Raw genomic sequence first — 15,124 nt, 5'->3', positions numbered from 1 at the left:
GGGGATAAACAACAGGAGAGGCTTATTGCATTCATGCCCTGCTTGTGGGATTTCAAGAGACAGCTTATGGGCCATTGTGAAATGATGATGTTGATGATGAAGAAGATGATGGCTATGGTTGTTAATCATAGCCCACCTGGAGGTGGCTGGTGTTTTCTAAATACACAGGCCTACAAAACTGAGGGTCAGAAAAGTTTTTCCCAAACTTTATGGTGGTTTGATATGAATTTGGGGTGCCGATTCCAAAAATGGCATCTGTTTTGCTCTATCACGTCTAGTTTTGGAGATACAGTATAGCCTCATTACTGAATGGTTCAAGCAGCTTCTTCATGAGGAAGCCATGGTGTAGGCCTTATGACACATTTGCAACAGTGTGATCACCCTGCTGGCGGTAGTCGGCTTAGGACTGGGCTGTAATGAACTTATTATTAACTAATGAAATAAATGTCTTCATCTTATTATTATTAATAATAATATTGATACTATAGCTTCCTTGATTGCCCTAACTGGGAGAAAGTGGGGTGGAAATCCTTAAACACAGAGCGAGCGAGAGCGAGAGCGAGAGAGAGCGAGAGAGAGAGCGAGAGCAAGAGCTTTTCAACAACAAAAAACATGATGCCTGACTAGATGGGCCTTTGGCCTGATCCAGCTGGGCTTTTTAAATGTTCTAATGGAGTAGGATTTGTGGCACTGTAGCATTACTGGGGGGGGGGAATCGTTTTTTGTTTTGTTTTGTTTTTTAATAAATCCTCTTGACAAGCCTTCTGCATATTCTCTATCCTGCAGGGACAGGCATTTATTGTTGTCACTCCTTTTCTGTCCTGTCTGTCAAGATTGCATTCTGCGCCTCTATCTCCTGTTCCACCAGGAGCACTCAGGACTTAGCAGGAAAGTAACCAGGAGGGGAGAGCGCACACACACACATCAGGCCGCAATTGCTCACAAAGAGACCGAGGGGAACACAATTATGTAGCATCTACTTGCTAATCTACCGGAGCCGTATCTCAAAGGAACTCAAGAGCCCTACTCAAAATTCCTGCAGTGATAAGGGGGTCTGCTGCATTTGGCTGTGGTTTGGAGAAAAGATTTTTTTTATTATTATTATTGTTATTATTTAAATGATAATTAACTTTGTGTGGCAGATTTTAACATTTCCTTTCTGAGGCAGTTCAGAGTTGTACAAGAAACGTGGGGAGAGAAAGCCTCACAGAATGCAAAGGGGGGTGGGATGGAGGAGATAAAAAGAAGTATTAAGAAGTCAAATCTTAGCTGACTATTATGTTTGGGAAGCAATTTAGTCCACAATTGCTTGCTACTTGATACACTATTAGGAGGAGAGAGATAAATATGGCAAGAATGCCAAAATCAAGCATTACTGAAAGAAGGTAGGCTGGTTTCTTTTTTCCCCCCCAGTAGGTTCAGAAATATATCATTACCGAGTGACAATAATTAAAAAAAATTCAATCCGCAACGCCTAACAGATAATCAAAACTAAGCAAGAAAAAGAAAATAACAAAAGAACAACAACCTCTGCCTTCCTTGTCTCCCCCCTGAATTAATTTTGTCTTAAAAATCAAAATATTTTGAGGATGAGAAGCAAAACACACACACATACCCCCAAATTATGGGATCCTTCGTCTGCCGATGTACTATAGTCTAGGAAGGGCTATACCATATAGCTTGGTGGTTCCCAAGCTTACCATGGTCACAGTGCCCTCCTTTTGCTGCAACCTCTCCTTCCTGGCTCTCTCAGGTACTGTCACCTCGAACTGTGTGAGATCTCACACAACCCGAAATGGTGGCACCTGGGAGAGATGGGAAGAAGAGGACACTGGGGACATCCCACCGTGTCCCTGTGAGTTCGCCATGGTGCCCTTATGTGCCACAGAGCACTGTTTGGGAACCACTGGTATAGCTGTTCTGGGCATGTCATTTAGATTTAAGGCTTGATTCTAAGAACATAAGAACAGCCCCACTGGATCAGGCCATAGGCCCATCTAGTCCAGATTCCTGTATCTCACAGTGGCCCACCATATGCTCCGGGGAGCACACCAGATAACAAGAGACCTCATCCTGGTGCCCTCCCTTGCATCTGGCATTCTGACATAGCCCATTTCTAAAATGTCTAGTGGAGAAGGAGTTGCCTGGCTCAAGCCCCTCAGTGCCAAATGGCATCATCCCTTGTCTCACCACTTCACCTCCTCCGCTTGCTGTCTGAATTTGGGGGGAAAAAATGGAGAGGAAAAGGAAGTGTCAAAGAGAGAAAAATGATGGGCTGCAGCATTGAAGATGCAATGTCTTCTCCTCTACCCTTCTTCTTCCTCTCCATTCACCTCTTTCCTTTCAAATCTATGAACAGGAAGGAGGAGGACCAGCAGGTACCTCCCTGCCAATCTGTCGCCTGAGGCGCCTGCCTCAGCCTGCCTCATGAATTGGCCGTCCTGTGCTGCCGGCCCACAGGAGAACATTATTCAATACGAATTTACAGCCTGTCTTTCTCATTCATGCCACCACCAGGCAGCCAAAGACTCCGCCAACAGCCGCCTCCAAGGACAGGCAATGCTAAAGTGCAAAGAAAATGTTGCATGTTTTATATCCTGTGGGACCAACTTCAGGGATAGGCTGATCTGAACTGAGAAAATGCTGGGGGAGGGACTAATCCCTCCTTCCCTGCAAGCCACGGTCTCGATACAAATTGAACTGCATTTGCCATTTGAGAAATCAGCAAGTGATTCAATTACAGGTTGCTGGCCGTCTCGTCAAGCTGCACCCAAACCTTCTGCCTTAAATGCAGAGCATTCCGGAAGATTCCAGAACATCCCTACACTCTTGCTATGTTTCAGACACCTCTGCCTGTTGAATCTAAAGCTTCTCTCCAGGAGTGAAAGCCAACGGCTTCTCCTCCCACTTTTTGCAAAGTCAGTCATCCTCGGCTCACTTTGAAAGTCTCTTCACACCTTGCAATATAGCAGGTTTTGCATTCGTGGAGGCTCTGTGACACTTGTGCTCTGTGCAACACCCAGTGCATTGCGGCCAGAAGAGAAACCCATAATTGCAGGGTGCCATGGTACATGAGTTTCAAGTAACCACCAACGGCTGATGCAATCCATAGACAGCAAGATAACATTCTCAAATTCAGTGCTTTGAGTTTAATCACTGTTACAGTTGCAATAATTAGGGGACTATTTAACAGATTTTTTTTTTCTTTAAATAATAAACAAGATTATCCCAAGATATTTTGGCACCTGATGCTTGAGCGGGGTGTGTGAGCAAATTCCTTTGTTGTCATGACAAAGCATGCCATCAGGCATGGGTCTGAATAGGTAAAAATAGAATTCCACGTTTGTACAGCATGTTCTGAGCGCCCCCAAAACCTCACATGTATTTTTTTGATGCAGTCCTTACGGTAAACTTGAAAAGTATCATTAGCCCCGTAATGTAGATGGGGAAGACAGAGGCTGAAAGGGAATGGCGTGCCTGAGGTCCCCTACTGAATTTATGACAGAGGTGAGATTCGAACCTGGACAGGCAATCCCAGGCACACCTACTCAGAAGTTAATCCCATTTTAGTCAACGGGTCTTACTTCCAGGTAAGTATGGCCAGAATTGCAGCCACTTTCTCTTACCGCATGAGCCTATTCATGTCTACCCAGAAGTAAGCCCACTGAGTCCAATGGGACTTACTTCAAGTAAGTATGTATAGCTAAACTACTAGTAACCTAAGCTACTATGCCACACCATCGCCCCAGAGCTCATTGCACATCCTCTCTGTCCATCCAGCACAACAAATTTTGCAACCCCCACATCATTCCAAAACAGAGAATAGGGGATACAAATGACTCTCCTTATCTGTGGATTCAGCACCTGTGGATTCGACTCAACGTGGGTGCTGACCCATGTTGGAGGGCCTCACATGACCTTCCGGATGTGACTGCAAATCCCTTTAGGATGCCTCCAGGAGATGTTTTGAGGTGCAGGGAGGCTGTACGTGGCCTCCCCCCTGCCCCTCCTGGACAAGACCAGAAAGGGCCTCTGGTGGTGTTTGAGCAGCTTTTTTTGAGGTCTTTCTGCAAATTTAATTATCCTTGGAAATCGGTATCCATGGTGGGCCCTGGAATGGATCCCCCCCATGGATACCGAAGGCCCACTGTATACACAAATGAATTAAATAGCTGACAATTTCAGGCCAGTTGACACTGCCAAAGCTTACTGCCTTGAAGTTGACACTCTGAGGAGCTGATGAGAAATTTATAATGCATGCAATTCTGATATGTGTGAGTGTATCTTTAAGAAGTCTATTTCCTGTCTAAGAGGGACAGGAAGTGGGCTTCTTAAAGTTACACTCACATACGTCACAATTTCAGGCACGCACTAGAAGAGTAGAAAATGCATATGTAGCTTATGGTGTGAGTGTGTGCGGTTGTGTGGGGAGGGGGTCACAACCAAAAGGGCAGGAGGGAGGGGTTCTCACCTTCCAAGGTGGGTGGCATATTCACAGCAGAGTAAGTGCCTTCTTTCATATACATCAGCAGCTCTTCTCCCGGCTCTATTTCTTTAATAACTTTATAATAAATCTAGAGATTAAGAAATGAGAGAGAAAGAAATACATTAAATTCCAGAGCCACTTCTGACCCACTTGAAGCTATCTGAAAAATCCTAGCAAAGAGGAAGAACTTTAGTTCATTGAGGGCAGCCTTACGCCGAGGTTGCCAGATTTTCATGCAGCCTGAAAATCAAGCAAAGCCTCGCCTGTCTTTAGCTGATTCAGAAAGGCCCCTTTGACATGGTGGCAATGAACACAGAAAGCTGCCTTCTGAGTCTGTCCACCACTTGGCACTGCCAACACTGATTGGCAGCATCTCTCCCAGGTTTACCAACAAGGGTTTTCCCAGCCAACCCTGGGGATGCTGCCAGGGATTTGAACAGGACACCCTGCATGCACAGCAGATGCTCAGGCACTGAGATGCAATGCTTTACTGGGTATTCTTTGACAGTTTTTTAACTTCCCATAGTTGTGGAGATCATGGCACATCCACAGATCCTTTCCATCCTAAATCGCATGTCATAAAACCTCGCAACCAGTACCTAAAATATCTTGGCCAGATACACAGCGATATTCATTTCCTGAACAGCCTCAACAGATGCAGAAGGAGATGTTTTGTGCCCTGAAAGATTCAACCTTAGCATAGTTCTAATATCTACATTCAATGATTTACAACCTTTTACATCTCAAGGCACACTGACAAGGAGTTAAAATTGTCGAGACACACAATCCGTTTTTCGAATTGACAATGCACACTGTGCTGCCGGTGTGGGGGGGCTCACATCCCCCAATGGCCCTACTAATAAATGACCCTCCCCCAAACTCCTGCAACATACCTGCAGACCATTTGCTGCACATCAATGTGCCGTGGCACACGGGATGAACATTACTGTTCTACAGAGCACTCGACATGACAAGGTACAATTGTGTGACTTCCAGGTTAGATTACTGCCATATGTCCTTTGTGGGGCTACCCTTGAAGACAGTCCAGAAATTAAAGTTGCTCCACAATGCTGCAGCCAGTGTGTTATGTGTGATTCAAAAGGTCAGACATATTAAGCTGGCTCTTTTCAGTTGCAATTACTATCAACCTGTTTCAATGGTTGGTTCATGGCATGGCCTTAGGATAGCAGAGTCCTAAACAGCCTGAGACTAGGGCTATTTAGGAATCACGTCCCCCTATGCATGTGTTTGAGAACTGTGCTTTCCTTTCTCAGAGGCAGTGGCAGCTCTAGTTCATTGGGGAGTGAACACAATGGCCCCCAAATGGCATACCCCCCATGGTTAAAAAAGCGCATGGATACAGCAGCACCCACATAGTGTGCAAGAACCGGGCAGCAGATGAACACAAGTCCTCTGTGCTGCCACTTGCAGCTGCAGCAGTGGCAGTAAAATATGTTCCTCACCAGCCCCCATCTGAGAAACTACACCTACTCTGAGGAGCTACTCACTGCACTGAGAATGGGTTTGGACTACATGATCTCCATGGTCCCTTCCAGCTCTAACATTCGAATGTCCTAATATTATTGATTGTAAATCACTATGGTGGCCCCCTCCACTGGGGCAGGAAAGCCAGACTAGAAGTATTGCACAATCAATCAATCAATCAATCAATCAATCAATCAATCAATCAATCAATCAATCAATGTAGTACCCTCCTGAATTCTGCCAGACATCTAGACACACTAGCTCTCATCTGGTGACCTCTGAGATGTGCAGCAAAGACTTGAATGCACATGGCAAGGATTGTACCCAACGTTATGGGAGAACATTCACTGTTGCTCCTTCTCCCCACTGCAACCCCCTGTGCTCCCTCAAAGGCTTTCTCTAGGGAAGTGAGCGGGATGAAGTGAGACTGCAGAGGGAGAAAGTCACCTTTCCTGACTAGAACCACTTTTGTGTCATGGTCATGGCTGTATCTAAATGGTAGAGCCCTGGTTTTGTATGCAGAACATCTCAGATCAAATCCTGCCAGCATCTCCAGGTAGCAATGGGAAGAGAACCTTGCCTGGAACTGTGGAGGGCTGCTGCCAGCCTATGCTTGCAGTACTGAAATCCCCAGACCAGCAGTCTTCCTCAACAGAAAGCAGATTGATACACAAGTCCCTGTGCCCCATTCCACCCTGTTCTAGAGGACCTTAGAAGAGCAGGTTTAAGGGGCACAGGGGGATGCTGTGGGGAGTAGGGGCAGAGACGTTCCTGTACTGAAATGTCACTTCACACAGTAGTGTAGCTATGGGAAGGGCAGTAAGTATTGCAGGTGCCGCAACGTACTGTGAAAGCATCCCCTCCCACTTGCGTTCAGAACACAGTTGCCCTCACTGCCCAGAATAGCTCTGACAGTGAATGGGAGGGGCCTCCCGCAGCTATGCCACTGCTTTCACATAGGCCAGTGGTTCTCAAACATTTAGCACCAGGACCCACTTTTTAGAATGACGATCTGTTTGGCCCACCGGAAGTGATGTCATTAATTTGGAAGTGGCGTCATGGCCAGAGGTGACATCATCAAGCAGGAAAAATTTTAACACCCACCCACATAACAAAATCAAATCAATTAAGTAAGTAAATTAAAAGTTTACAATAAGTTTAAAAAAATGTATTTAAAATAAAGAACCCTCCCAAGCAGTTGCTGATCTGTTTTCAAAAAAAAAAAATTGATCTGTTTTTTAAAAAATCCCCCCCCCAAAAGGCTACAATCCTATCCCCATTTACCTGGGAGTAAGGGCGCAATCTTAACCAGGTCTACTCAGAAGTAAGTCCTATTTTGTTCAATGGGACTTACTCTCAGGAAAGTGTGGTTAGGATTGCAGCCATAATCTCACTATCATTGTTAAAAGCACATAAAATGTAGCCTGTTAAAAGTACAGATCTGTAAGATTTCCCCAAATGCAGTCACATATCATGGTCGCATCAAGCCTAATCTATTAAAAATAAAATACACACTGAAATGAATGGGGGTCTACCTGAAATTGGCTCACCACCTGCCTAGTGGGTCTCAATCCACAGTTTGAGAAATGCTGCAGTAGGCAATTCTGCATACAGCCCTAAACTCCTGCTCAAGTGGCCTTTCCCCATCCATTTTGGAAGGAGGCACTATACTCTCTGCACGTGCAATAGCATTTGCTGGGTTAAAAAATTTCCCCCACTGTGAAGTGGAAGAGGAAAGCCTCTTGCTAACACAGGAGCCATATTGGTTCAGTGGGGCTCTGAGCTATGGAGTGCTGGACTAGGTTTGTGATGAGTATCTCCAACCTTCCACTTTGGATGCAAACAGGGAAGTACTGCCATGCAGTGGCTGAGTGCATGCTACATATGGAGAAGATCCTGGGCCTAACACCTGATGACTTCAGGTACAGCTGGGAAAAGATCCCTGAAAGCTGGGAAAAGATTTGAAATCTCTAGAGCTGCTGTCGGTCAGTGTAGACCTAGAGGCTGTGCCAACACCAGGTTGCTGTGGGTTTGGGGCAAAGCTTGGTTGTGGGCCCACTCACACCCATGGCATCTGCTGCCACTGGGTACTCAAGTTTCAGGTATTGGTCAGTGGGTGCGAGCCAGTGCCCCACTTGGCTAGAGGGACCAATGATCTGACTCAGGAAAAGTTCACTTTGTATATTCCAAAAGCATCCCAAACAGGGATTATGAGAGGACATGATTGTTTGGCCCCGTAACAGCAAAATAAGCACCAAAAGGATGCTCAGAATGACGGGCAATTAAGCCAGCAGTGCAGCAGTGGCCCAGTTCTGCATCATGCAGCTGAGACCCTGTGCTTTGAATGGGAAACGGTGAGCCAAGAAGCTGGCTGCAGAAAACAAAGCTGGCACCACGAGTCCTATCTGCAGGCTCCAAAAGCACATCTGCTATGCAGGTAGGTATCCTGAGCACCCAATGCCACAACACGGGGAGGTGAAGAGATCTGCAGAAACACAGAGGCCAGCTTCACACAGCCCCAATGACGGTGTTTGACAGCCCAGTTGCTGTGCCAAGTGGCAGCTGCCGCGGTCTTCTTTCTATACTTGCAAGACAATTTCTAAACAGGGGCTCAAGATCATTTGCTGGAAGCCCTGAAAATCTAGCCAAGCGTAGGCTGCGGCCTGCCTTTCATGCAATGTTGGGACGGACAGCAACCGTCTCCCTGAAAATTGTTTTGGTTTTTGGTTTGTTTGTTTTAAGAGGACTTTCCTCTGCAATTTTCAGGATTTCTTAAAGATCCACCAAGACATTTTTTAAATCAAACAAGAAAACAAAACGCTAACAATTGTGTTACCTCAGATTTAACCCACATGTTAAATCCTTCTCTGTGCCTCCTGCCTTCTAAGACTGGGAATGCACTGTATTCGATGAGAACAAGTTGTGAGACAGCACCACTGGAATTACTGAGACAAGTCAGTTGCAACAAACTTAACTCTGGTGGTATTCGCGGGATCCCTGGACACCGGCCACCCAGCAGGGAGACCAACAAGACAATGCAACGCACAGCGGTGGGAGGCTTGGCTCGGCAGGCAGAGCTCCAAAGCATGCTTTTCTGTGCTTGAAAATGTCCTCCCATCCACCCTGAGCCTCTTACCGGTATTTGTTGCATCTGACCTCCCAACCCATCAGCAGTTACTTCTGGTGGTACTTTGAATAGGTGGATCATGTGAAGTGGGGGGACAAACCTAGAGAAACACTGGAGATACTAATTTGTGTGTGTGTGTGTGTGTGTGTGTGTGTGTGTGTGTGTGTGTAAATTCTACAGAAAATATTACATGGATTCTGCAAAGACTTTGGTCATCTATTTTTCTATTACAATGCTCATTATTACTTGGAGGCCAAATTAGTTTGGCAACATAAAGTAATTCTTTTCCACTCTCATTTCCCCCCTCCAATTTTCGTTGAAAATATTTGAGATCTGACACTTGAGCAGAACCTTCCCTGAAAATTTTACTCAAATTCTGCAAAATATGCATCATCCTATCCAAGACAAAGCTGCAGCATTCTGCTAGTCGTTTACCTTAAGAGCACAAAACAAATATTGTTCTTCCACGTCGCTGTTTACGCTTTTTATTTATTTAAAAAAAGTGAACGCATTTTGGCATTCTACATCTCACATTCAGTCAAGAAGCGTGGCAGGCATGATTTCAATAAATGGATAAGGTTGGATTGCAAACTGCTGATTTTTTTTTAAAGTTATTTTCAGTGAGTTAGGTACACTGAGTTTCTATTTATTTTTAAAAGCATTCTCATTTTCCGAGAGATTCGCTCGTATATCTGTATTCTTGGTTCATCCACTAGAGGGCAGGCTTTACCAATCAAAATTAAATTTGGAATCAAGAGAGCAGCTTCCAAAAACCCTACACTTCTTTGCATCTCGCGGTGGTTTCAGGGCTGTCCCTTAAAAGCTTCCTTTAAAACGACACAAAATAGAAGATAAAACTAAAATGACAAAAAAAATTAAGCGTGGAATGGATGCAACAAATCAAATTAACAGAAATCACAGCTGAAATGCCCATTCAAAAAGAGAGAGACAAGAAGCTGCAGTGATCTCATGCAAGGGGGGAACCTGATAATAATAAAAACAGCAGGAATATATGATAGCAAAGTGCAATGTCTGGAAAAGATAGGACCAACTTTTTCAGAGCATGAATGCTGAAAAAATAATGCTGCTTAATTCATTTTTGTCGCATCTTGTGGGTCCAAAATGATGTTCTCACTTGGTTTGAAATTCCAGTAGATGTTTTAGGTACCTCCAATGGCTTATATACATCCTGTAGGCCTTTTTGTGGGCCTCACACCTACATATTACACCAAAGAAAACTTATTTGAAACTTCCAACTCCAAAGGTGAACTGCAGGGAACAGGCTGAAATCTCTGAGAGAGAGAGAGAGAGAGAGAGAGAGAGAGAGAGAGAGAGAGAGAGAGAGAGAGAGAGAGAGATCTTGGAATGCTTCATTAGGTTGTGGAAGTTCTTTGGATCCTGGCTCAAACTTGCCTTTTCTGGACACAGTTAAACAACAAAACCAAACATGACACAATGCCACTCACAAACCACCCAATTCTGCAAATTGGAGAGTTGAAACTCACTGCTAAAGGGCAGGCAAAAAAAGAAAAAAAAAGGGGGGGGAAGAATCCTGAATAAGAGGCAGAGGGGATGAAAAAATGAAATTGCTGACCTGTTTTCGCTGCACCGGATCCCCCAGCGGAGAGACCCAGGTTAAATTTAGACTGTCCCTGTGAATTATTCCCGCATCAAGACAGCTGACTGCAAAAACCATTCTGCGTGCAATGGGAGGGAGACAGCAGGTAGTCCAGGCCCAGGAAAAGGGGGAGATGCTTCGGTCTTTGCAACTGCAAACTCAGCAGAGAGGCACCCTTCTCTCGCAAAAAAAACCCTGCTTGGCTTAATCCTTTCTTGATTACCTAAATCTTCATGTCTGGGACACACCCACCGTTCTTATCAACCCGGCCTCCCTGAGTTAAGAATGTCAAAGAGATTGCCACACCATTGCGACTCAAAGGAAAAGGAAGTTTGGGTTACGGGAGCCAGCAGTCTGGAGTTTCAAACTGGCTGAAAACTTTGTTTGCAATATTTTTTTTTTTTTGGGGGGGGGGGGAAATGACAACAACAACAATAGCTCAGTTCCTTCTTAATTATGGTATCAAATTGAAATAAAAGCCCCTCAATTAGTGATGACGAGAATCAGAGCACTGAATTCATGATATTCCTAGGCAAAATGTCCTGTTGATTTATGGACTGCCTCACAAAGGGGCTCACAATTCATTCACTTCACTTCATTGGAATTGGGATAACTAAAACTCCTTATACTGCAACTTTATGGATGCAACCCTCAACACACTTACCTGGGAGAGAGTCTCCCAGTCAAACTCATTGGGACTTATTACCTATCAGAGGTTCATGCTGCAAACGCTATTCATGTACTCTGCTTGATACATCAGTATATGTGGACTTTGATGCGTGTTCATCCTTGAAGGGAACTCGGGAGCCTTTGACTGGTTCACAAATTAGTGTCACCCCCATTGCAGCAATCAGGGGGCTTTGCTAAATTCCATCCATTTGGAAGGGGTGTCAATCTTTTTCTCAGCAAATAATGAGAGGGTATATTTTTAAAAGTACTTTGGAAATTATGAATGACACCAATGCGGACGGTTATTATCATTATAATTCTAATGCCAAATCCGATCTGTTTAATTGGCAGAATTTGTGATGCAGAAGAGGTGCGATGCAATAAATAACTTTGGTTCCCTTCACTTGGCCATGGAAAGAAAGGCAAGGTTACTAAAGTTTCCATTACTGATTGGGATGAGTTTGACAAAGTCACCTGCCATGCTTGTTGCAAAGTTCAGAATGCACTGCTGTAAAACCACAGTGGAAAAGTGACACATTGCAAGGTGGGGGAGGACTAAACCGTATACATGCACTTTGCAAAACTGCGTATCAAACGCTCCAAAATGACTAGAGGGCATCTGATCACCAGGTTCTCCAGGCAGGGGTAAACTCTGACCAAAATGTCACTCTGTAAATCGGTGATGACTGATTCTATGCAGTATTGATTAAATAAAGAAACAAAACATGAGATTGTAAAGCCCGGCATGGAAAATACTCAGGGGTTCTTCAAAGAAGTGGTATAGATGTTGCTTTGTGGGCATAACGGCTTCAAGCGGAAAACAGCAGGATTCACTGCTACCCAAGATGGCGGAAACACTATCTGCCCCTCTGAAAATGGTCAAGACATCAGCTATGGACACTGGTTGAAAAATGTAAAGTTGAATCAGGAAAAGCACAGGGCTTGTCATAAGGGAGTCTTATCTCATGCAGAATGTTTTAACAGACACAACTGAGTCACAATTAAAAATAATTCTCTGCCAGCTTGGTATGCAATGTAACTAATTAATTCAGAATTGCCCTGCTTCCCCAATCACGATGGTATTTCAGTTACATGTTTGGAAGAGGGATGGAGTTGTAGGTTATGAACAGGCATGACTGACAGGGTCAGCAATCCTCGAAGGAAGCAGAAGTTAGAAATGTCATGCCTAACAGTTGGGTCACCCTAAAGTTCTCTTCAAGCATATGCAAAAGTATTGGGATGCTATTGTCCATAGGACAATAACAGCAAGGCCTTAAACAGACTATGAATGAAGGAGAGTGGAAGGGCTCCAGAATGGAAGGTTGGTTGCAAGGGATGGAAAATATCTTCCAGCTAAGGGTTTAAAAAATGCAGTCACGGCACTCATCTCAAAACTTATCTGTAATGTACCAGTTCAAGAGATTCCTTTAAAAAATGTGTTTGAACAAAATTCATTAAAAAATTACAAGTAAATTATGTTTGAATGGGTATCACGTGATCTCTCACAAAGTGAATTTAGTGATGATGTCAGTTTCTACTTTTTGTGTACCTGGATCTGATCTCCCTTGAAGAGAGATTTGCTTCCTCATTTTTCCAGTGCCCACTTTAATTGACTGTAGTAAACTTGAGCTGCATGTTTGATGCTTCTATTCATAGTTCTCTCTATAATGCCTAAAATTTTGGGGTTTCCTAGTTGTAAATACCTAGTTGTTTCTTCCACAAAATGATTAAGAAGGAGGAGGAGGAAGACGAGTAGGAGTAGGAGGTAGAATACCATGCTTATGGTGAAAAGATTCCCTTCGGGAATGTTACAAATTCGGGAAATATAAATAAAAATAGTAAATTAATAACATTAATTAATGTATTAATACAATTAATAAAATAACTAATAAAATTAGCTCTTCGGAGGAAGGGCGGTACTAAAAGGAGAAAACTAAATAAATAAAATTAATTTAATAATTTAAAAATAAGTAAATAAATTCTTAAATAATAATTTAATAATAAAATTATAACATAACAATTAATAATAATTGATTAATTAACTTAAGGTTATTCAAATAAGGTCAGTCATGACTAAGCACCATTGAGATCAGTGAGATAGATCAGTTGTAACTCATTTACAGCCCAATCCTATCCACGCTTTCCTGGGAGTAAACCCCATGGACTCTAATGGGGCTTACTTCTGTGTAGACATGCATAGCATTGGGCTGTAAGACTCTATAAATTTTAATGTGATTCAGGGCCCAATCCAATGGGCCTCCAGTGCTGGCGCTGGGTGCTGTAAACATGCTGTAAAGCATGTCTATATGGCACCCGGTAAGGAGGGAGTGCCAGGGTCAGTGCCAGTTGGGTGGTGGTGTGGGTTTTGGGGGTGGGGGGAGGTATTCTGGGGTGGGGAAGGGTGGGGTGATGAACTGGTCCAGGAGGGGGGGTGGGACTGGCGGAGCCCTGCTCCGCTCTATCTTATCCTCCGTGTTGGGTTGAAAAGACTGACATGGAGGTCCTCTCATATGCACTGGCAAAATAGCCAGTGCAGTCTTGAGAAGCCCCATTGCAGAATGTTCCCTTCCTTTGAGGAGATCTCCAGTGGTCTTGGTGGGACCGCTGAATACAGGAATCGCCACTTTGGCACTGCTGTACCCAGCAACCCCACCAGAGATAGGATTGGGCTGCCTGCCATAGCTGTTTGATACAACCCAGTAGTAGCAATACTGCTGCGATCACTATTCTTACTGCAACTATCACACTACTAGTAGTAATAACAATAGGCTGTAATGAAATATAACAACAATAATAAAACAATTATTTGCTTCATTAAAATGTTTGCAGCTTCTTGGAAGAGGTCATTTGATCAGAATGTAATAATAATAATAATAATAATAATAATAATAATAATAATAATAATAATAATAATAATAATAATAATAATGTACCCTTAGAAATAATATTTTGAGCGTAATCATAGTTTGGCATCTTTTATGCCTCTCTTACAAATAAATAATAATAAAATAATGTTAAATAATAAAATAAAAAATAATATTCAGTGAAGTCATTTGTACGGTAGCTTGTGATTCTTTTACAGGCAACTGATACATTCTCTAAACGAGAAAGTAATGACCTGATTTCCACTGTAAACGGGAACTTCATTTTGTGCATGGACAGGGGTGGCTTGTTAAAAAAAAATGTTTTTAACATCTAGCTGTCAAGAAGAATTTTTGTTGAGTCAGAATAAAATGTCAGTTTTGGCAAAACGGCTTCCTTGTGATTGAACGATGTTACTTCTCGGTTTTCAATGTTTTTTGACTTCACTATTGAAAACTATGCTGTTCAGGCCAACGACAGACGGAGTACTTTTTGCGAAGCGTTGGAAAGCAAAAACAAAACCGACGATGTTTGAATGGCTACGTAAATCACAATACAAGGGACTAATGTTTGGTTGAAATAACACTTTTTTCTTGGTGGAACTCTATGTGCATTTTCCTAGGTGCAAACACCATTGAAGATAGCAGGGCTTACTTACTAAGAAACATCACAAGCTCACTCCAATGGGTCCATTTAGTGTAGTTTCACCAGCCTGGACACAGAGCAGCTACAGAGTCTGACCCTCAGTCAATCTGGCTCAGAATTGTTGAGCAGCAGGCTCTCTTGAGTTTCAGGTAAGGGTCTTTTCCAGTCCAACCTGCAGGATGTCAGGGACTGAAACCTGGAACCTTCTGCATGCAAAGTAGGGGTTCTGTCC

The 15,124-nt window shown here is 43.5% G+C and overlaps 1 protein-coding gene across 1 annotated transcript in view; it reads right to left on the bottom strand.

Annotated features, from left to right (window-relative positions):
- Positions 1-15,124, bottom strand: part of PRDM16 (PR/SET domain 16) — a 472,618-nt gene that overhangs the window by 30,754 nt on the left and 426,740 nt on the right. Inside the window, exon 5 of the mRNA XM_066637408.1 lies at positions 4,472-4,574. Within this exon, the coding sequence (XP_066493505.1) occupies positions 4,472-4,574 (103 nt within the window). The remainder of the gene's footprint in view (positions 1-4,471; positions 4,575-15,124) is intronic.

The sequence above is a fragment of the Tiliqua scincoides genome, chromosome 9, assembly GCF_035046505.1.
Source record: "Tiliqua scincoides isolate rTilSci1 chromosome 9, rTilSci1.hap2, whole genome shotgun sequence".
Taxonomy (NCBI): Eukaryota; Metazoa; Chordata; class Lepidosauria; order Squamata; family Scincidae; genus Tiliqua; species Tiliqua scincoides.
Note: the sequence above shows the minus strand (reverse complement) of the source record. Positions and strands in the feature narration are given on the sequence as shown.